Source organism: Neoarius graeffei, chromosome 21 (genome assembly GCF_027579695.1).
Source record: "Neoarius graeffei isolate fNeoGra1 chromosome 21, fNeoGra1.pri, whole genome shotgun sequence".
NCBI classification, from domain to species: Eukaryota; Metazoa; Chordata; class Actinopteri; order Siluriformes; family Ariidae; genus Neoarius; species Neoarius graeffei.
This window is the reverse complement of record NC_083589.1, coordinates 11,226,918-11,250,144: the sequence shown is the minus strand read 5'-3', so window position 1 is coordinate 11,250,144 and position 23,227 is coordinate 11,226,918. Positions and strand designations below refer to the sequence as shown.

Here is a 23,227-nt window from a genome sequence, read left to right as displayed (position 1 = left end):
GAGGATCGGTGAGCCAACAGATGATTGAGATGGATGGCTAGGTCTATAAGAGAGTCCAGAGTGCACTGTTCATCTCTGCAGGCGAGCTCGCTTAGAATCTCAGGGCACAGACCTTGGCGAAAAACTGCCTTAAGAGCTGGATTATTCCACCCGCTGGCTGCCGCTAGCGTTCTGAAGTCTAGGGCATACTCAGCCATGCTTCTGGAGCCTTGTGAAATGGTAAGTAACATAGACATATAAACATAGACGCCGCCTTCTGCGTAGAATCATACGTCATCCTCGCCGCCATATTGGATGTGGTAAAGTGGAGATTCTTCAACCGTCTCTGGCATAGCGTCTAGACAGTAGCCGAGAATAAAGATGCCTCATTCATGTGCTGCGTTTAACTGTACCAACAGGTTTACCGTCCAAACGAGATGACATGGGATTACCTTTCACAGGTGAGACTGGAAAAATACTTTTCATTGTATTTGGTCATTATAACGTAATTTTACGAACAGATTTTTCTGACTTTGTGGCTAATATGAAGTCTCGCGCATAATAGCCGCTCGGTGAAACCTGTCTCCAAACAACGAAGTATTTCCTTCATAACTACGCTGATTGTTGTTAGTTGCTTAGCTAACTTTTCACATACTATGTAGGTTTCCCAAAAATAAAGACATGAAAAAGCAGTGGGAGACAGCTGTGCGACGGGAAGGGTTTTCTGCTACTCCGTCATCCATGCTCTGCAGTGAACACTTCAGAACGGAGGATTTTGACAGAACAGGTCAGACAGTCAGGATCAGAGAGGGAGCTGTTCCTTCAGTCATCAGTTTCCCAGCTCATCTCCACCGGGTAGGTGTATAGTTATAAGCAGTGAGAATTAGATAATACAGTGCCACACTATGATGAACGTTTTTGAATGTATGATGAATGTTTTTAACCTTTCTGAATGTGAAGCAATCCCATTGTAATATGGTTTAATTGAATTTTTTTCCATATAGCACTGTATATTGCAAAAATTGTTTTTGGAGACATTTTATAGCCTATCTGCACGGCATTTAATGAAAGTGATGTGGAGACGGCACGGCTTCAGCAGCGTAAGCACAGCACATTATTCTACACGATCCCCGCTGAGCTCCAAAACATGCCTTGATGTGTAGATATCGTTAGTAGCCTACGATAGTAGCAGTGGAATAAATTAAAAAAAAAAAAAACAAGTTTCCGATAGCTTGATTCCGGTATAGGCCTGCTGCATGTTGAGGAAATTTAGGTCACACCTCCCACGGAATATTGACGGGTATTTCGCACACTATTTATAACCATCACATTAAAAGTTATATATGTTGTTTTGATGCCTGTTTGTTTCCCAAATATATACGTGTGTGTCTTAATGGGTGAATAAAAGGCATTGAGTTAAATATTATTGTAGAAAGGGGCTTTATGAAGTTCAGTCCATTTACTTGCATTGGTTTACGGGGAAGATTTGCCACATCCAATATGGCGGACACTCTGACGTATCCCAGCAACGGGCCACCAGCTCAATGCGGCGTCTATGTTTATATGTCTATGGTAAGTAAGCTCTCAACTACTTCAATTCCTTCTGGTTCATAATTGAATACCCTCTTGAACTGAGGGAGGAAGTGTTCGTAGGATTTTGTCTGTTCACCGGCCTGGTTCCAAACTGCACTGGCCCACTGGAGTGCTTTACCAGTGAGGAAAGAAAGGAACTTGGCGATCTTGTGCTCTTCAGAAAGGTTAGGTATTGTAGCAAAATACATGGAACATTGAAGTAAGAAACCTTTACAAGCAAGCGTGTCTCCAGCAAACCTCTCGGGAACAGGAAGTTGCAGTTCGGAGCTTGTGGAAGACTTGGGACGAGTTAGGAGGGCCTGCAACATCACCATAGCTAGCTGCACCATACGAGTGTTCAGGTCTGCTAACATCTGCTGATGTTCTTCCAGAAGTCGTCCCTGGGCGTTAAGAGCCGTCTGCTTCGCCTCTTCCACTACATCCATGGTGGCAAAGTATCCTGTCAGAATACAGGCACTTACGGATGTAAATGCAGAAGAGAACGGGATGCATACAGTAAACAAAGCCAAGATGAGAGACAGGAATCGTGGTCAGTATGATGATGATATGATGATGATATATACTTGTGGCAGCGGGGGCGTGGCCAAGCGTCAGTCTGTGACCGGAGGGCAGAGTCGGGGAAGGTAAGTGGCAGAACCACTGCACCTGAGGTTGATTAATGTGTTTGTGTGTCTTCCCCAGTGACCGCGCCCTATTTAAGGAAGAGAGCAAGAGCAGAGCGGGCTCTCTCCCCAACCTGACCACAACAGATGTGTGTGAGTGAGTGAAAGTGTGAGTGAAAGAAAGCTGAAAAGCAAGCTGAAAAGCTATAATAAACGGGTTTTGTGAACTCAGTTCTGGCCTGCCGTCCTTCTGTGCTCCACCCACCCATCCGAACTGTTACAGTGGTGCTGAAACCCGGGATTTGGAGCGCCAAAGCAGAACAGCCCCATGGAGTCCTCCCCTTTCGCCGAGCTGGTCCACGCCCTCGCCACGGCCCAGCAAAGCCAGCACCAGGCACTAGTCGCCCTCCGGAAGGAACAGGAACAGCGGTTCGAGGCCCTGGTGCTGGCTCAACAGGAAGAGCGACAGGTGTTCCGGCACCTCCTCGTGTCGGTGGGGTCCACCGCCGTGGGGCCCACCGCCGTGGGGCCATCCCCCTTCACCCTGACGAAGATGGGCCTGCAGGACGACCCCGAGGTCTTCCACACGCTCTTCGAGCAGGTAGCAAAGACCTCAGGGTGGCTGGTGGAATAGCGCACGGCACGCCTCCTCCCCTTGCTAACGGGAGAGGCGCAGCTGGACGCATCACAGCTCCCTGCCGACCGCCGGCTGGCCTATGCGGACCTTCGCCGGGCCATCCTCCAGCGTATGGGGCACACCCCCGAGCAACAACAGCAGCGCTTCTGCGCTTTGCGCTTGGAGGAAGTCGGCTGGCCGTTCGCGTTTGGCCAGCAACTCCGGGACGCCTGCGGGCGGTGGTTGAGGGCTGACAACCGCGAAGCCGAGGGGATCATCGACCAGGTGGCACTGGAGCAGTTCATCGCGCGTCTACCAGCCGGAGCTGCAGAGTGGGTCCAGTGCCACCAGCCAGCGTCACTGGATCAGGCAATCGAGCTGGCGGAGGACCATTTGGCGGCTGTCCCGACGGCAGGACAGCAGAAAACCTCTTCGCCCCTCTCCTCTCTCTCTGCCCCTCTCCTCCTGTGTCTCATACTCGCCCCGTTCCCCCACCGCAGAGGCGGGGGCCGGCCCCACCCCAGCCGGCCCGCCGCACCCATGGTGCCCTCCCGTTTCTTCCTTCTGTGTCTGTCTCTCCCCCCCCCCCCCCCCCCCTCAGGTGAGTGAGCCCCAGCGCACCAGTGCAGAGAGGAAGCCCGGGCCGGTTTGCTGGCGCTGCGGGGAGCCGGGCCACCTCCAACAGCAGTGCTCGGTAATGGAGGTGGGCGCGGTGGTTCGGATCCCCGATGCACCAGGAGCCGCCCTCGATCGGGCCGGAGCGTATCGCATACCGGTGAGTATCCAAGGGGATACACATCAGGCGTTGGTGGATTCTGGTTGTAATCAGACCTCAATCCACCAAAACCTGGTGCAAGACGAGGCACTGGGGGGAGCACAATTGGTGAAGGTGGTGTGTGTGTGTGTGTGTGTGTGTGTGTGTGTGTGTGTGTGTGTGCGCAGGGATGTTCACAACTACCCTTTAGTGTCGGTCCACATTTTTTTTCGAGGGGAAAAATTTATAGTGAAGGCGGCGGTTAATCCTCGCCTCACCCACTCGATAATTTTGGGGACGGATTGGCTGGGATTTGGGGAATTAATGAGTCACCTAGTGAAGAGTGGGTCCTGCCGTAGTTTAATAAGGGGAGGTCCCGGCGTCGCATTGGCGGGAGCAGCTGTCACAGAGCCGTCTACATCAGCTCCGCATCAGAGTGAGGAGCCGCCTGCTCCTCCTCTCTCTATTGGGGAATCTCTCGTGGATTTTCCATTAGAGCAGTCGCGAGACGAGACTCTGCGGCATGCATTTGACCAAGTGAGAGTAATCGATGGTCAAACGCTCCAGCCAAACGCCACCCCGTCCTTCCCCTACTTCGCGATTATGAAAGATAGATTATACCGAGTGACACAGGACACCCAAACCAAAGAGCAAGTCACGCAGCTGTTGATTCCAAAGAGCCGCCGGGAATTGGTATTCCAGGCGGCTCACTTTAATCCCATGGCTGGACATTTAGGGCAGGATAAAACACTAGCCCGAATAATGGCCCGGTTCTATTGGCCAGGGATTCGCGGCGATGTCCGTAGGTGGTGTACGGCGTGCCGCGAATGCCAGTTAGTAAATACAGTGGACATTCCAAAAGCGCTTTTGCACCCTCTCCCATTAATCAAGACCCCATTCGAAAGAATTGGAATGGATCTCGTTGGGCCATTAGATCGGTCAACATGAGGGTACCGCTTTATATTAGTTCTGGTGGACTATGCAACGCAATACCCGGAAGCAGTGCCTCTTCGCAATATCTCAGCACGCAGTATTGCAGAAGCGCTCTTCCGCGTTATCTCCCAAGTTGGAATCCCGAAAGAGATTCTGACTGACCAAGACATCTTGTTTATGTCACATACACTAAATGAACTGTATGGGTTGTTGGGTATTAAGCCGATCCGCACCAGCGTGTATCACCCACAAACAGACGGTTTAGTTGAACGGTTCAACCGCACCCTCAAGAATATAATAAAAAAATTCGTAAGTGAGGACACACGTAATTGGGATAAGTGGCTTGAACCCTTGTTTTCAGTGCGAGAGGTCCCCCAAGCCTCCACGGGGTTCTCCCCGTTTGAATTGTTATACGGGCGTAAGCCGCGCGGCATTCTAGATGTGCTGCGGGAAAACTGGGAGGAGGGACCTTCACCAAGTAAAAATGAAATCCAATACGTTATTGACCTGTGTGCAAAACTCCACACACTCACCCACCTAACCCAGGAGAATTTGCGGCAGGCCCAAGAACGACAAACCCGCCTGTACGACAAGGGTACGCGCCTCAGGGAGTTCGCACCGGGAGATAAAGTACTCGTACTGTTGCCCACATCGAGCTCCAAATTAGTCGCCAAGTGGCAAGGACCCTTTGAGGTCACACGGCGAGTCGGGGACGTTGACTATGAGGTGAGGCGAACGGACAGGGGTGGGGCGCTACAGGTTTACCACCTTAATCTGCTCAAACTCTGGAACGAGGAGGTCCCCATGGCGTTGGTGTCGGTGGTTCCGGAGAAGGCGGAGCTGGGGCTGGAGGTTCAAAAGGGAACATTGGCATCACGTACCTCTCCGGTCCCCTGTGGAGACCACCTCTCCCCGACCCAACTCGCGGAGGTTGCCCAGTTGCAGACCGAGTTTTCGGATGTATTCTCGCCCCTGCCCGGCCGCACCAACCTCATAGAGCACCACATTGAGACGCCCCTGGGGGTGGTAGTGCGTAGCCGCCCTTACAGGCTACCCGAACACAAGAAAAAAGTGGTTCGGGAAGAACTCGAGGCCATGCTCGAAATGGGCATCTTCGAGGAGTCCCACAGTGACTGGAGCAGCCCGGTGGTCTTGGTTCCCAAGGCCGACGGGTCGGTCCGGTTCTGTGTAGACTATAGGAAAGTCAATGCGGTGTCTAAATTCGACGCGTACCCAATGCCTCGTATTGATGAGTTGCTCGATCGACTAGGCACGGCTTGCTTTTACTCGACACTGGATTTAACAAAGGGTTATTGGCAGATCCCCTTGACTCCATTATCCCGAGAAAAAACGGCCTTTTCCACACCATTCGGCTTACACCAGTTTGTTACACTTCCTTTTGGGCTGTTTGGGGCGCCCGCTACTTTTCAGCAGCTGATGGATAGGGTCCTCCGCCTCCACGCCACCTATGTGGCCACCTATCTCGACGATATCATTATCTATAGTAATGACTGGCTGAGGCACCTCCAACATCTGAGGGCCGTCCTTAGGTTGCTGAGGTGAGCGGGTCTCACAGCCAACCCGAAGAAGTGTGCGATTGGGCAGGTGGAAGTACGGTATCTAGGCTTCCACTTGGGCAACGGGCAGGTGCATCCCCAAATTAACAAGACAGCGGCAGTTGCGGCCTGCCCGAGGCCCAAGACCAAAAAGGGGGTGAGACAGTTCCTGGGGCTGGCTGGCTATTATTGTAGGTTTATACCTAACTATTTGGACGTCACCAGCCTGCTGACTGATCTGACTAAAAAGGGGGCACCACATCCGGTCCAGTGGACGGAGCAATGCCAGCAGGCTTTTTCTGAGGTAAAGGCTGCACTGTGTGGGGGGCCACTTTTACACTCCCCTGACTTTTCTCTCCCCTTTATGTTACAGACGGATGTGTCAGACAGAGGGCTGGGGGCTGTTTTGTCCCAGGAGGTGGAGGGGGCGGACCGCCCAGTGTTGTATATCAGTAGGAAGCTGTCGGTGCGTGAGGGGCGCTACAGCACCATTGAAAAGGAGTGCCTAGCGATCAAGTGGGCAGTCCTCACCCTCCGTTACTACCTGCTGGGACGCCCTTTCACCCTCTGTTCGGACCACGCGCCCCTCCAGTGGCTCCACCGCATAAAGGATGCCAACGCGCGGATCACCCGTTGGTATCTGGCACTCCAACCCTTCAACTTCAAGGTGATCCACAGGCCGGGGGCGCAGATGGCTGTGGCGGACTTCCTCTCCCATCAGGGGGGGGAGTCGGCTGCAGGCCGGACAGCCGCCCGGCCTGAGTCGGGCGGTGGGGGTATGTGGCAGCGGGGGCGTGGCCAAGCATCGGTCTGTGACCGGAGCGCAGAGTCGGGGAAGGTAAGTGGCAGAATCACTGCACCTGAGGTTGATTAATGTGTTTGTGTGTCTTCCCCAGTGACCGCGCCCTATTTAAGGAAGAGAGCAAGAGCAGAGCGGGCTCTCTCCCCAACCTGACCACAACAGATGTGTGTGAGTGAGTGAAAGAAAGCTGAAAAGCAAGCTGAAAAGCTATAATAAACAGGTTTTGTGAACTCAGTTCTGGCCTGCCGTCCTTCTGTGTTCCACCCACCCATCCGAACTGCTACAATACTTTATTATCCCAAAGGGAAATTTGTCTTGGACTCATTCACTGCATACAATGCTCAACAATAAAATTAAACAAACAAACAAAAACCTTACAAGACAGACAACTCAATATAAATAATACATAACAGACAAACAGACCCCCCCCCCCCAAAAAAAAAAAAAAAAAAAAGATTACACCCTTCCCATAAACACCATGGCACCATTGCACAGTGACTACAGCCTCAGGCAGCATCAATCCAACAATCAAAATCTCACAAGACAGACAACTCAGCATAAATAACACATAACAGACTGACCCCCCCAGAATGCACACTTCCCGTAAACACCATGGCACCATTACACAGTGACCACAGCCTCAGGCCGCATCATTTAGAAGTCTGATGGAAGTAGGCACAAATGACTTTCTAAAGCAGTTAAGTTTACAGTGTGGAACTCTAATTCGTCTACCTGAGGGCAAAAGTTCATACTCTGCGTATAGAATATGTGATGGGTTAGTCAATATCCTCTGAGCTTGCCTAAGAACAGATTGATCATATAAAGTTTGAAGGGACTGGTAATCCTTCCTACCCATAACCTTCATGGCAGTTTAAATCAGATGGTTGAGCTTGTTTTTCAGTTGCACACTGAGGTTGCCAAACCATACTGATATCCCATATCTAACCAAACTCTCCAATCCCACCTGATAGAATACAAACATAATCCTCTGATCCACACCAAACACTCTGAGTCTACGTAAGAAATATAGTCTCTGCTGTAATCGACAACAGAGACTCTCAACATGTACCTTCCAACTAAAAGGTGAATCCAGGTGAATTCCTAGGTACCTATATGTGCTGACCTGACTAATGTGTGTGTCATGTATGACCACAGGACTGTGGTCCCCAACAGACCTGGGGTCCAGGATCATCTCCTTAGTCTTAGAGACGTTTAAAATGAGATGGTTAGCGTCGCACCACTGCACAAAGTTTCCTATTTCTGAGAAATAGGCTGAAGTACATGTGTCTTTATGCAGTAGGCTAAGGATGGCTGTATCATCTGAAAATTTAAAAACATAATTCCCAGGGTGACTGCTTGAGCATTCATTTGTGTACAGCGTGAACAGGACTGGTGAGCTAACACACCCCTGTGGGGCACCTATGCTAACTATTCTTGCTTCCGAGAGGGTGTTGTTGACTCTAACACACTGACTACGGTTGGTTAAAAAAGAAAAATACCATTTAATTAAAAAAGGGTTCACATTCATCTGCATCAACTTTGAGATAAGCAGATGAGGCTGGAGTGTGTTGAAGGCTGAGCTAAAATCAGCAAATAAGATATGTACGTAGGCTTGGGGATTCTCCAAGTGTTTGACGGTAAGGTGAGTGATGCTGGCTATAGCATCATCTGTTGCCCTGCTATGTCTATACGCAAACTGATATGGATCAAGTGCAGGATTAACCCCAAGCTTGAGCATCGACACCATGTATTTTTCAAAACATTTCATGACTGTAGAAGTCAATGCCACAGGTCTAAAGTCATTATTTTCAGTTAGACAATTCTTTTTGGCTATTGGCACTAAGATTGATTTTTTCCAGAGGGTGGGGACAGTATGTAAGTCCACAGATTTCTGAAAAATGGGACACCACACTGGAGTGAGCTCTTCTGTGCAAGCCTTTAAGAGCATCGCAGAAATGCCATCTGGGCCTGTGGCTTTTTTACTACATGTGTGTTTAAAAATTGACTGAATCTGCTGAGGGTCAACTACAATCCTACACCCAGGGTCGGTAGAAATATTGTCTATTAAATTTTCACCTTCCTCTAAAAAGTTACAATTTTCAAACCTTGAGAAAAACCCATTTAATTAATTTGCTTTGTCCAGATCATTATCAGAAAACATGCATTTCCTGGTTGTGTTCATATTAGTTATGACTTTCACAGAGTGCCACATCTTTCTAGAGTCCATTGACATAAAATGATTTTCTAAAATGTCTTTGTGATGCCTTCTGGCATCCCTGAGCATCTGATTAAGCTCCTTTTGCACACCTTCACCCCTGCCTTATCATTATTCATAAAAGCTATCTTTTTCCTGTTTATACAGTTCTTCACATCCTTTGTTATATACGGCTTGTTGTTAGGGTAAACTACAATGTCCTTTTTGATGACAGCACAGTCAACATAGAACTGTATGTAGTCCGTTATTGTGTCCACAGCCACGTCCAACTCCAAGTTATGGAATAAGTCCCAGTCTGTGCAAAGCAGGGATGCTTTAAGTGTCTCTATACTGTCTGTATCCAATATGGCCACTCTTTTGATTTGTGGATTATTCCTTTTCAGAACAGTCTTGTAGATGGGAATGAGCTGTACAGTATTATAATCAGAGTTTGACAGGGGAGAGGTTAATTTGGCGATATAAGCATTTTTTATATTTCCATAGCATTTATCTAAAACTCTGTCATCCCGTGTTTTACATGTTACATATTGTTCAAAGCCAGATAGGGTTATTTCCAATTTACAGTGGTTGAGATCCCCTAAAATGAAGATAGGGGCTCCAGGCGAACGTTGCAATTGCTGGTTAACACAATCAGCTATTTTGCTCGCAGCTCTCACCGCGTTTCCACCGAGAGGGACATACACTGCACATATTAAGATGTTCCCAAACTCCCATGGTAGATAAAAGGGTCTCAGTGACATGCATATCAGTTCTAAGTCAGCTGTGCACACAGTCTCACGCACGGTGTAATTCCTGCACCAGCCATCATTCACAAACATACAGATGCCACCTCCTCGGCTCTTGCCCAACAGTTCACTTCTATCCGCCCGTATAAGAGAGAACCCTTCGAGCTCAACGAACGAGTCTGGAATGTCCTGATGGAGCCAGGTCTCAGTGAACACCATCATGCTTGATTCCCTGTACTCGTAACATACCTTGGCGTTAACATGGAGTTCGTCTATTTTGTTTCTCAGCGACCTAACGTTGCTGAGTATCATACAGGGCAGTGGTGGTCTATTCCCTCTTCGGTGGAGACGCTGCTGAATCCCCCCCCTTTTCCCCTTTTGCCTCTCTTCCGTTGTCTGGCCCTTGCCGGTTGAACCTTCACAGCTTCAGGGAGATCCGCAGGTGGAATACTACCTAGTGATCGGAGGGACAGCAGCACATCTCTGGTGTAACACAGCGATCTTCCTGCTTCAACACGAGGGGTTGCTCGATATGTAGAGATCACTTCCCAAACAATTAGTGCAAGGAGCAATACTTGTACAAAAGTCGCCATAGTGTTCTGCCCGACAAAATAAGCTACACGTTACAATCGCAAATGCTACATTAAAACAAACAAACATTAAAAGCAGCATCAAGCAGCAACAGAGTCCGGGTTGCCAGCAGAGCAGCGCCACCGGAAGTGATATCTTGAGCCAAACTAGCTCAAGACCCATGAGTAAACTAGCATGGGTCAGGTGATCAGCGAACAATGTAATAAAGGGGAGACAAAGAGCAAAAATGTGAGAGGATAAGCAAAAGTCAGAAATACGAAAGACAGTCAGAAAGATACAAGGTTTGGTATAAACTGTGAGAGCAGAATGATACTTCGCACTGGAATAGAGCAAGAGAGTAGCTTAAATGGGGAAGAGGTAATTGGGAAGATGCGTGACAGCTGTGATTAGTAATCAGGAGACAGAGGGTGTTGTGGGTCTTGGGAACTGTAGTTCAGGGAGTCCATGTTTGTAGTCATGGCGTTCTCAGCAGGTTTACTGACAATAAGAAAAATAATTCTAGGTTCTTATTTAATACAGTAGCCAAGTTAACTAGGAAAAAGACCATCATGAAAACATACACAACTTCAATATGTAGTAGCAATGACTTCATAAATTTTTTCAATGGCAAAATTGAAAATATCAGGCAAAAAATTCAATCTGTTAATTTAAATCCAGGCAATTTGGTACGTAACCCTTTAAGCCCAGTGCACACAGGTGACTTCTCATTGCAAGCGTATTGCGATTTTTGGACGCAAGTTTCTCCTCTCGGGTAGCTGTGTGTGCGCGTTATCTGCGACCAGTGGGTGATTTGGGGAGGGGGATGCAAGTCACATGAAAATCATGTGACTACTTCTTGGGCGGGGATTGGCTTAGCCTTTGGAGGGGATCACTTCGTTATCGCAAAGACACGCACACACAGCAATATCTCTGCAACAAGTTAGTGACTGGCGATTTTTTGTTGCAGAATATCAAGCGTGTTTGATACCTGCAGTCTGTTGTAAGCAACAAAAAAAAATCATCATTGCAAATATCCGCTTATGAAGCAATTTTTCGCTTGCATCAAAAAGTTGCATGACCAAGCGATGGAAAATCGCCTGTGTGTGCCAGGCTTTAGATAACAACATAACTGTATCAGATCAGCGATTAGAATGTTTTACTTCCCTCAGAGAAATTGAACTAACTTCACTAATTTCCACATCAAAATCTTCAGTGTGTACTAGATCCCTTACCTACACGATTCTTCAAACAGATAATACTAGAAGCAAACCTCTTCCAAAAAGAATTGATTTTTCCCTGAGCACTGGCTATTTACCCAAATCCTTTAAACTAGCAGTTATCAGTCCTCTGATTAAAAAACCTGACCTTCACTCTTGTTAGCTGTCCAACTATAGGCCAATATCAGGAATATCACAAAGGAATAACATCCATGAAATGTATCAGTCAGGATTTAGACCTCATCATAGCACAGAGACAACACTGGTTAAAGTAGTGTAACAGTTTCCTGACTAGGGTAGACAGTGAACAGACAGGCAGGCGGGTTCTGATTCTCCTTCATGTTTATTTCACAAAAAACAAAAGCCAAACAAAAAACACTTTTCAGCGGACTATCAAGTAACACTGACACACACACACAAACAACACACAATGAATGGTCGCAAGAAGGGCCTGTAAATTTATTTAAAATAAATTTATTTATGCCTGATTAGCATGCCTGAGGTGATAAGGAAAAATTCCATGAGACAACATGAGGAAGAAACCTGGAAAGGAACCAGACTCAAAAGGGAACCCATCCTCATTCTGGTGATAACAAATAGCATGATTATAAATAACTTGCTTCTATAACTGTGTCCTTTGTAGTCACAAAGTACAACTGTGTAACCAGGAAAATCATTATAGTCTTCGCATGAAGTCAATATGGCTTCCCTGAAGATATAGTGTCTGACTGGGGTATACAATTCACATCTCATGTTGGGCAAGAGTTCTGCAAAAGGCTAAATATCACTATCACTGTCAGTTTGTCTTCAGACTATCATGGACACAGGCTGAACCAAACGAGTTCGCAGTGGTAGCTCAACAGTTAAGGCACTGGGTTACTGGTCGTAAGGTCATGGGTTCAAGCTGCCACTGTTGGTCCCTTGAGCAAGGCCTGTAACCCTATCTGTTCCCGGGGCATCGTATCATGGCTGACACTCTGCTTGCCCCAGCATGCTCATCATAATTCTATGGCTGGGCATTTGGGGCAAGATTAAAAAAACTGAATCGTCTCATGACCTGTTTCTATTGGCCAGGGATTCGTGCCAGTGTCTGCAGGTGGTGTGCAGCATGTCGCGAATGCCAGCTGGTAAATCCAGCGGCCACACTAAAAGTGCCATTGCCACTGATGGAGACCCCCTTTGAAAGAATTGGCATGGATCTCATTGGGCCATTAGATTGATCTGCACATGGGTATCACTTTGTATTAGTCATTGTGGATTATGCAACACGATACCCAGAAGCGGTGCCTTTCCACAATATCTCAGCATGCAGTGTTGCGGAGGCATTCTTCCATATTATCTCCCGAGTCGGGATTCCGAAAGAAATCCTGACTGATCAAGGCACTACATTTCTGTCATGCACACTGCGCAAATTACACAAATTATTGGGGATTAAATCGATTTGTACGAGTGTTTATCATCCGCAAATGGACAGGCTGGTTGAACGATTTAACCAAACACTGAAGAACATGATTCGTAAGTTAATTCACGGGGATGCTAAAAATTGGGACAGGTGGCTCGACCCTCTGTTGTTTGCAGTGCGCAAGGTCCCACAAGCTTCCACTGGGTTTTCCCTGTTTGAATTGCTGTATGGGTGCAAGCCCCATGGTGTCTTAGACATCATTAAAGAAAATTGGGAAGAGGGGCCTTCCAAAGTAAATATGAAATTCAATACAGTCTTGACCTGAGAGCAAAACTCCATGCACTGAGTCACATAACCCTGGAGAATTTGCTACAGGCCCAAGAATGTCAATCTCGCCTGTACAACAGAGGGACACGGCTAAGGGAATTTGCACAGGGAGATAAAGTCTTCATTTTACTGCCCACCTCAAGTTCAAAATTGCTTGCCAAGTGCCAAGGGCCCTTTGAGGTCACACGGTGAATTGGGGAGGTTGACTATGAGGTCAAACAGCCAGATAGGGGTGACACATGTCAAATTTACCACCTCAATCTGCTGAAACCGTGGAGAGAGGAGGTTCCTGTGGCTCGAGTGATGGTACTTCTGGAGAGGGCGGAGCTGGGACTGGAGGTAAGTTTAAAAAGTGCAGCCCAGTTCACCCTGGTCCCCTGTGGAGACCACCTCTCACCGTCCCAGAGACCACAGGTGATTAGGTTGCAGGAGGAATTCTCCGATGTGTTCTTGCCCCCCCCAAGTTGCACTAACCTCATAGAACACCACATTGAGACTCCCCAAGGGGTGGTGGTGCACAGCCACCCGTATCAGCTCCCTGAACAAAAGAAAAATGTGGTTCAGGATGAACTTCAGACTATGCTTAAGATGGGAGTGATTGAGGAGTTGCCCAGCACCTGGAGCAGCCCAGTGACCAAGTCGGTCTGGTTCTGTGTAGACTATAGAAAAGTCAACGCGGTGTCTAAATTTGATGCATATTTGATGCCCCGCATGGATGAACTGCTTGATCAGTTACAGTGGTGCTTGAAAGTTTGTGAACCCTTTAGAATTTTCTATATTTCTGAATAAACATGATCTAAAACATCATCAGATTTTCACACAAGTCCTAAAAGTAGATAAAGAGAACCCAGTTAAACAAATGAGACAAAAATATTTTATTTGCTCATTTATTTATTGAGGAAAATGATCCAATATTACATATCTGTGAGTGGCAAAGGTATGTGAACCTTTGCTTTCAGTATCTGGTGTGACCCCCTTGTGCAGCAATAACTACAACTAAATGTTTCCGGTAACTGTTGCTCAGTCCTGCACACCGGCTTGGAGGAATTTTAGTCCATTCCTCCATACAGAACAGCTTTAACTCTGGGATGTTGCTGGGTTTCCTCACATGAACTGCTCGCTTCAGGTCCTCCCACAACATTTCGATTGGATTAAGGTCAGGACTTTGACTTGGCCATTCCAAAACATTAACTTTATTCTTCTTTAACCATTTTTTGGTAGAACAACTTGTGTACTTAGGGTCGTTGTCTTGCTGCATGACCCACCTTCTCTTGAGATTCAGTTCATGGACAGATGTCCTGACATTTTCCTTTAGAATTTGCTGGTATAATTCAAAATTCATTGTTCCATCAATGATGGCAAGCCGTCCTGGCCCAGATGCAGCAAAACAGGCCCAAACAATGATACTACCACCACCATGTTTCACAGATGGGATAAGGTTCTTATGCTGGAATGCAGTGTTTTCTTTTCTCCAAACATAATGCTTCTCATTTCAACCAAAAAGTTCTATTTTGGTCTCATCCATCCCAAAACATTTTTCCAATATCATTCTGGCTTGTCCACATGATCTTTAGCAAACTGCAGATGAGCAGCAATGTTCTTTTTGGAGAGCAGTGGCTTTCTCCTTGCAACCCTGCCATGCACACCATTGTTGTTCAGTGTTCTTCTGATGGTGGACTCATGAACATTAGCCAATGTGAGAGAGGCCTTCAGTTGCTTAGAAGTTACCCTGGGGTCCTTTGTGACCTCGCTGACTATTACACGCCTTGCTCTTGGAGTGATCTTTGTTGGGCGACCACTCCTGGGGAGGGTAACAATGTTCTTGAATTTTCTCCATTTGTACAGAATCTTTCTGACTGTGGATTGGTGGAGTCCAAACTCTTTAGAGATGATTTTGTAACCTTTTCCAGCCTGATGAGCATCAACAACGCTTTTTCTGAGGTGCTCAGAAATCTCCTTTGTTCGTGCCATGATACACTTCCACAAACATGTCTTGTGAAGATCAAACTTTGATAGATCGCTGTTCTTTCAATAAAACAGGGTGCCCACTCACACCTGATTGTCATCCCATTGATTGAAAACACCTGACTCTAATTTCACCTTCAAATTAACTGCTAATCCGAGAGGTTCACATACTTTTGCCACTCACAGATATATAATATTGGGTCATTTTCTTCAATAAATAAATGACCAAGTATAATATTTTTGTTTCATTTGTTTAACTGGGTTCTCTTTATCTACTTTTAGGACTTGTGTGAAAACCTGATGATGTTTTAAGGCATATTTATGCAGAAATAAAGAAAATTCTAAAGGGTTCACAAACTTTCAATCACCACTGTAGGTACGGCTTGCTTTTACTCGACACTGGATTTGACACTGGATTTCTCCTGTGAGAAAAAGGCCTTTTCCACTCTTTTTGGCTTACACCAAGTTGTCACCCTTCCTTTCACGTTGTTTGGGGTTCCAGCGATGTTTCAGTGTCTCATGGACCGAATTCTCTGTCCCCACAATGCGTATGCGGCACCCTACTTTGAGGACATAATAATTTATAACTAGACTGCATTTCCGCAGAGAAAATGCAAAGTGTGCTTGCTGAGCTGTAGCAGAACAGCTATCATGCTAACATGCTAAAAGCTAGCATGCCAACATGCTAATGCTAACAGCTAGCATACTGACATGCTAACAGTTAGCATACTGACATGCTAACAGTTAGCATACTGACATGCTAACAGCTAGCATACTAACATGCTAACAGCTAGCATACTAGAGTGGAGGAGCTCCTTATGACATCACTCCAAAGTTCTACCCATTCATTTCAATGGCACAGAATTTTGCCGCAAAACGGGAATACCGAATGAATGATAAGGGGTAGTGCAACCATATTAACAAGCACGCCATTCCAGATCGGGCCCTATGTTTCAGCGTTGGAACGGTGTCTCTATCTCAAAAGCCCTAGGAGGAGTAGTGGATCCAAAAAATGGGTGAAACGGAACAATAAAAATAAAACTTAAGAAGAACAATAGTGTGCTTTTGCAAGAACACTAATAATGATTGGGAGTGGCACCTACAACATCCAAGGGTGGTTTTGAGGTTGCTGAGGTGCGCTGGCCTCACAACAAACTCGAAGAAGTATGCAATTGGACAGGTGGAAGTACGGTATCTGGGCTTCCACTTGGGTCATGGGCAGGTGCATCCCCAAATTGATAAGATTGAAGCGATCGCGGCCTGCCCACGACCTAAGACCAAAAAGGGGGTGAGGCAGTTCCTGGGGCTGGCTGGCTATTATAGGTGGTTCGTGCCCAACTTTTCGGACGTCACCAGCCTGCTGACTGACCTCACTAAAAAGGGGGTGCCAGATCCGGTCCAGTGGATGGAGCTGTGTGAATGGGCTTTTGCTCAGGGAAAAGCGGTTTTGTGTGGGGGCCCACTGTTGCATTCTCCTGACTTTTCTCTCCCTTTTGTTTTACAGACCAATGTGTTGGATGGAAGGCTGGGAGCCATTTTGTCCCAGGTGGTGGAGAGGGAGGAGCATCCAGTGCTGTACATCAGCTGCAAGCTCTCCATGTGAGAGTCAAAGTACAGCACAATAGGGAAGGCATGTCTGGCCATCAAGTGGGCTGTCCTCACTTTCTGCTATTACCTGCAAGGACACCCATTCACCCTCTGCGCGGCACGGTGGTGTAGTGGTTAGCACGGTCGCCTCACAGCAAGAAGATTCTGGGTTCGAACCCAGAGGCCGGCAAGGGCCTTTCTGTGTGAAGTTTGCATGTTCTCCTCGTGTCTGTGTGGGTTTCCTCCAGGTGCTCCGGTTTCCCCCATAATCCAAAGACATGCAGGCTAGGTTAATATGGGACGGCCTTGGGCTGAGGTGCCTTTGAGCGAGGCACCTAACTCCCAACTGCTCCCTGGGCGCTGTTAGCATGGCTGCCCACTGCCCTGGGTATGTGTGTGTGTGCTCATTGCGTGCATGTGTGTGTTCACTGCTTCAGATGGGTTCAATGCAGAGAGGAAATTTCACAAGTGTGTGATGAATAAAGTTGTGCTTTCTTTCTTTCTTTCTGTTCTGACCATGCCCCGCTCCATTGGCTCCACCGCATGAAAGATGCCAATGCGCGGATCACTCGTTGGTATCTAGCCCTTCAACCCTTTAAATTCGAGGTGGTCCAGAGGCCGGGGGCACAGATGGTGGTGGCAGATTACCTCTCCCACCAGGGGGGGAGTCAGTGGCAGGCTGGACAGCTCCCTAGTCTGAGTTGTGCGGTGGGGGTATGTGGCAGCGGGAGTATGGTCGAGTATCAGCTGTGAACGGCGAGGAGGCAGGTTGAACCAGCAGGTAACATGTGATGAGGTGCACCTGTGTCAAATTACTGGCTGTCTATTAACCTGTGTCTCTGTGTATCTTTCAGACAGCCAGGAACGAGAGTGAGAGCTGCCATGTGTGTGTTTAGAGTGTTTGTGCTGTGAAAAGTCACTGAAAAGTGTGCCAATAAAATGAACTCACCTGTTCCTCTGTTTCCCAAAGTTAGAAAGTTGTTATAAATTGTTGTTCAATTACAGTACTTAGGCCCGTGAGACTTGGTATAGAACACCAGTATGAGGAACATTTTTAAAATCTACATACTGTATTATTATTATTATTATTATTATTATTAATAATAATAATAGAAACTGGACAAGAATAAAACCTTAACAAATATATTTAAATGTATCAGTACATGCATTGGGTGCTCTCAAACTGAAAGTAGTCCTCCAGCTTACCGTCCAATTATAAAATGAGGGAGTGCAATTAGGAATGTCCCCAGTGACATCAGAAGACACCCAATGGCAATGATTTTTGGTCGATGAAGCTTGGCACCAAAGTAACTGACAAAGGCAATAACCAGCAGGTTACCTATCAGTGAAAGCAAACAGCAGGGGAAAGGAAAAATGCTTGTTTATCCAGTGCATTTTCAACAGAGTATTTACTGAAAATACACTGTTTATTAAAAAAAAACATACAAATGAGTTAGAGCCTTGCGTTTCTAACACACATTTATACATTTAAGGGCCATATTCAGAATGGGCACCTTGAGTCAGTGATGTCAGTTCAGAAATTGCATCAATAGTTACATTACTCATGCACAGCACCAAAACTGCCTTTAAGCCTTAAAAAAATGCCTCATGGTTTGAAGCATAAACTGTAAGTATTGTACAGTAATTACAAGTTATTGGTATATTATTACTGTATATACAGTATACAGTAAGTATATAATCGTATATTATTACACAAACAGTAAGTATGATATGAACTGTGAATGTGAATATACAGGATGTTTCAAAAAATTCGATATTATCTGAGATGTAAATGATTGTGAGATGATATCGAAATTTTTGAAACACCCTGTATAACCTTAATACTTTTTTCCTAGGATAATTACCAGGGACTGTGAGAATCATCTGGATACACTCTTGTGCATAGCAGGGTTTTTTTTTTTTAAACTTTACTCCTCCTAACCACCAGGGTTGTGAGAAGCATCTGGTTAATATATTATATGCCAACAAAATCATGACACACAGTACTCATTCACTGGAATGGTGTTGAGAAATGAATGTTACGACTAGGAGGGACAATGTTAAACTTCTAGAATCAGGGAAAAGTGGCTTGTGACACAGGTAGCAAGAAGCAGCAACAAAGATTTCCTGGAGTGATTATACTTCTGGGGCGGCACGGTGGTGTAGTGGTTAGCGCTGTCGCCTCACAGCAAGAAGGTCCGGGTTCGAGCCCCATGGCCGGCGAGGGCCTTTCTGTGCGGAGTTTGCATGTTCTCCCCGTGTCCGCGTGGGTTTCCTCCGGGTGCTCCGGTTTCCCCCACAGTCCAAAGACATGCAGGTTAGGTTAACTGGTGACTCTAAATTGACCGTAGGTGTGAATGTGAGTGTGAATGGTTGTTTGTGTCTATGTGTCAGCCCTGTGATGACCTGGCGACTTGTCCAGGGTGTGCCCCGCCTTTCGCCCATAGTCAGCTGGGATAGGCTCCAGCTTGCCTGCGACCCTGTAGAACAGGATAAAGCGGCTAGAGATAATGAGATGAGATGAGATTATGCTTCTGTGTAATGCTCATGATGAGGAAATACTCTTCAGAGAGTAGTATGTAATTACATACTACTCTCTGAAGAGTATTTATATATATAAGGGCTGTGATTTTTTTTTTAATTGAGTTCTTAAAGTTATTAGTCTATTAAACTGGTCACTTTGACCAAATAGTTTCATCCAAAGTTTAGTAACTGAAAACAAACAAACAAACACTGGTAGGCCTATAAATAATGCCAACTTGGGCCAAATGTGTTCTGTCAGTGGATACTTCAGGTCAAAAAACTGTGGCTCCAAAGTATTATTGTACATATTTAAAAATAAAGCCTAATCTCTGAAGAGTTAGATTGTTGGCTATTCATTAAATATTTTGCAGTTAAACAGGTGCCTAGCTACAAATGGTAAAGAACCCCCTGCTGTAGGGGTTATCATAATAGGTACAGCAAGGAACACTCTGTAAAGCTGCTTTAATGAAACACTGCAAAATCAATTGTTTCAAAAAATTGTGTAACATGACTTTGGGCTTTACAGTTTTCCCACTCTTTTTTCCAAAGTCATCACTAACATAAAGGCAGTTTTAAGAGACAAGCATTTTAGTTAAACGTCCTGCATAGGCTAGGATTACAGCACAATAGAGAGAGACCACACCCACACAAGGGAGAGTGCATTTTGAGTTGATGAACCCCACCAAATAATGCCATCCAGAGTGCTATGTTGCACTGCAACTTGCCACTGTCTAGGCAGTAACTAGAGAAAGGTTAGTGTTTTGGGAATAGAACAATGCACTGGTTCCAGGCAATTTGGTGAACATGAGAGTATACAAGATCCATGAATTAGGGACTTGCATTCAGAAATGCTTTCTAGACTGGTGGATAGCAATCCTATGTTGGTAACTTATTCTGAGAGAACAGACCCACAGGCACAGTGCCAAAATCCCTTTGTTCATTCGGCACAACAGATCTGCTTGGGAAGAAGAAGCACATTACAGCATACCTCACAACACAGTGACATTATTTTCTTCACATATTCCAGCTTGTGAGGAAGTTGTGGTCAGAGTGTAGGGTCAGCCACAATACAGCAACCCTGGAGCAGAGAGGGTTAAGGGCCTTGCTCAAGGGCCTAACAGTGGCAGCTTGGCAGTGCTGGGGCTTGAACCCCCAACCTTTTGATCAGTAACCCAGAGTTTAGTTACCACTGACCATGGAACTGCAAGAGTCTTTTCACCACCAGCAAAAGCAGTACTGGAAACTTGCCACTTGAAGTCTTGCCACTTACCTTAGGGACATTCTATAAAATTCCAGCCTGGCCTTCATTTCTAGCTAAATGTTCTGATCATACACTGAGATCTACATGCCCCCTGTGGTCATCTAACCCAACAGTGCTACTCAGCCTGTAAGAGAAGAGTCTGTGGTGACTCAGTGTCCCCTGTGAGGAACTTCTCCCACATGTTTTTAGCCGGAAAACTAGAACCCAGGCCCCTCTCACTCAGATGAGGAGAAATTTCTGTTTGTGGAGTTTTGTGTCCAGTTATAGGCTGATACCCCACTTATGAAAAGTTTGAAAAGCTCTGGCAAGAGAAATACAGCAGTCATCAGTTCTAGCATCCCCCACATAGGCTAGTAATACAAACGCCAACATGTCTGAATATAACTGGCAAGCATAATAATGTCAGACATGCACTGGGGTGACCAGGTGACTAACAGTCTTTAAAAATCTAGCCTCATGCTGATGAATTGTGTGGCCTGCTTTGGCATTAGGGAACTCATTTCTGAGGTCGCCATAAGAGTGAGAGCAGTAACATGAGCAAGGATGTCTTGTGCTGAGCAAGGATGTGACCCTTGGATGTGTTCCAAATGTCTTGTTCCTTAGTGGGGACACACAGGAGCTAGTTTGCCAAGCACACCAATATCATGATTAGGGCTGGGCACTGAAATTCGGTTCCTTCATGGCACCGACCGAAATGTTACGGTTCTTCTGGGTATTGAAACATGCCTCGCCTTTCGGTTCCACGTTTCGGTTCCCAGAGGTTAATCACGTGTAAAGTGGAGTGGGCTCTGATCCGTGCTGGCGTGCTTATGACCCGATAATCCCACCTGTGATTGGCTGAAACGTTCGCGTGCATGAAAAAGCATGTTTCCCATGTTGTAGGGGGCACTACTTTGTTGCGTCGTCAATGCCTACAAAATGCTGAAGTCGAAAGCTTGGTTATATTTTAGCAAGAGCGATAACAATACTGCGCGGTGCAATATATGCGACAAGAGCATCACCTGCAAGTCAGGCAACACTTCAAATTTCCTAAAGCATTTGACGGTGTATGGAATAAATCTGAGAGCGGAGAGTTGCACCGTCTTCTCTCACACACCAACTTATGCACCTTCGCCACCCCCGACTTCTCTGCAGGACGTTTTACCACCAGACTCGGATTCATCTGAAAGTACCGAGCACAGCGTCGTGTCTGATATTTCATCTGGTAAGTTGTTCCGTGAATTCCGTTGAACTGCTTTGTTTGTCACGGTAAGAGCTAGGTTGTTGTAAGTTTATGTATAGCTAACGGTACAGTAAGATATTAGCACCTAACTTTGTTTAATGGCTATGTAACTAGCCAAGTGAAAAGTTATCTAAATGCTAGCTTTTAAAATGTGCTCCATCATTGGGTAGGCTGCCTACGTGTGTGCACACATGCATGAGTGTTATTTTAAAAAAATATTCACCTCCCCCTAGTCTCAAAAACTTAACGTATAAAACCTTCACAGCCTCTGCCCAGGTCCCTGATGTGAGGAGGAAAAGGCAGGCAGCTACCGTAAATCCATTCACACTAGCAGAAAAGACCAAAATGACCAAACAAAAACAAGCCGAGTGCCACAGGGCAGTGACACAGTTTGTGGTGAAAGGTTTGCTGCCTTTTTCTACAATGGAGACTCCGTGGTTTAGGTAAGTTGGCTGTACAGGATATTGTTGAATAAATCCTTCATTTATATTTATCTGTAATCCTTTATCTTTATCTAAATTAAGCCTAGATGTATTTTAAGTGATGTGTTTTTAAGCAATGAGAACATAACTATGTTATTTTTGATGTTTTGTCTAATGTTTGTCAATTAGGGAGATGATAAGAACCCTTAACCCCAGGGATCAGCCCCCCAGCAGAGACATGCTAGCAAACACATGCATACCTGCCTGGTATGCAGCCGAGAAGGAAAGGGTCAAGACAGATTTGAAAGACGTCAGGGATGTGGCTGTAACCGCGGATGAGTGGTTCTGAGAAGGCTGATATGTTAATTTTCTTGAAGAAAAACTGTTGATTACATTGGCGTGTGTGTGTGTGTGTATGGTGTGAATATGATATAGTGTGTGTTGGTGTTCTTTTTGCACTGGAAATAACTTGAATAAATATACTCCAATATGTGCAACAGAATGTGTAATGAAATTTTCATTTTTTCCAGGATTAATATTATAAATTAGGAATCGAAAAAGGTACCGTTCAGGAACCGGTATCGAAATGAAGGTATCGGTATCGGAACCGGAATCGAAAAATTTTGATCAATACCCAGCCCTAATCATGATCCCACTGCACATCAGGGAAGAAAAGGCCACTTGCATACATTTCAAACACACCTGCAAGACTACAGGGAGGCAGAGAGTAGAAGGGAACTTTGAATTCCCATTTTTGAAAGCCTGGCTTTGGAAGACAAAACTTAAGAAGCATTTGTTTTCTAGGGTGATATGGACATAAAAATTAGAGTTGTGCAGAATCAGAACCAGTCCTGTATTTGCTTGTCTTGAACTACATCTAACAAATTTAGGATAAGAAAGGGGAGGGTCTTTAAGCACCAATTCAACCCTCTCACATGTAGGATTGGAAGAAACCA

At 46.0% G+C, this 23,227-nt stretch overlaps 1 protein-coding gene across 3 annotated transcripts in view; it reads right to left on the bottom strand.

Annotated features, from left to right (window-relative positions):
- The window catches only part of slco1c1 (solute carrier organic anion transporter family, member 1C1), a 202,398-nt gene that overhangs the window by 123,861 nt on the left and 55,310 nt on the right, over positions 1–23,227 (bottom strand). For 2 of the 3 annotated variants that reach the window (XM_060903857.1, XM_060903859.1), the window contains exon 4: positions 18,050–18,182. The exons of the other annotated variant lie outside the window; for it this stretch is intronic. In XM_060903857.1, coding sequence (XP_060759840.1) covers positions 18,050–18,182 — 133 coding nt within the window. The remainder of the gene's footprint in view (positions 1–18,049; positions 18,183–23,227) is intronic. 3 annotated transcript variants of the gene reach the window in all.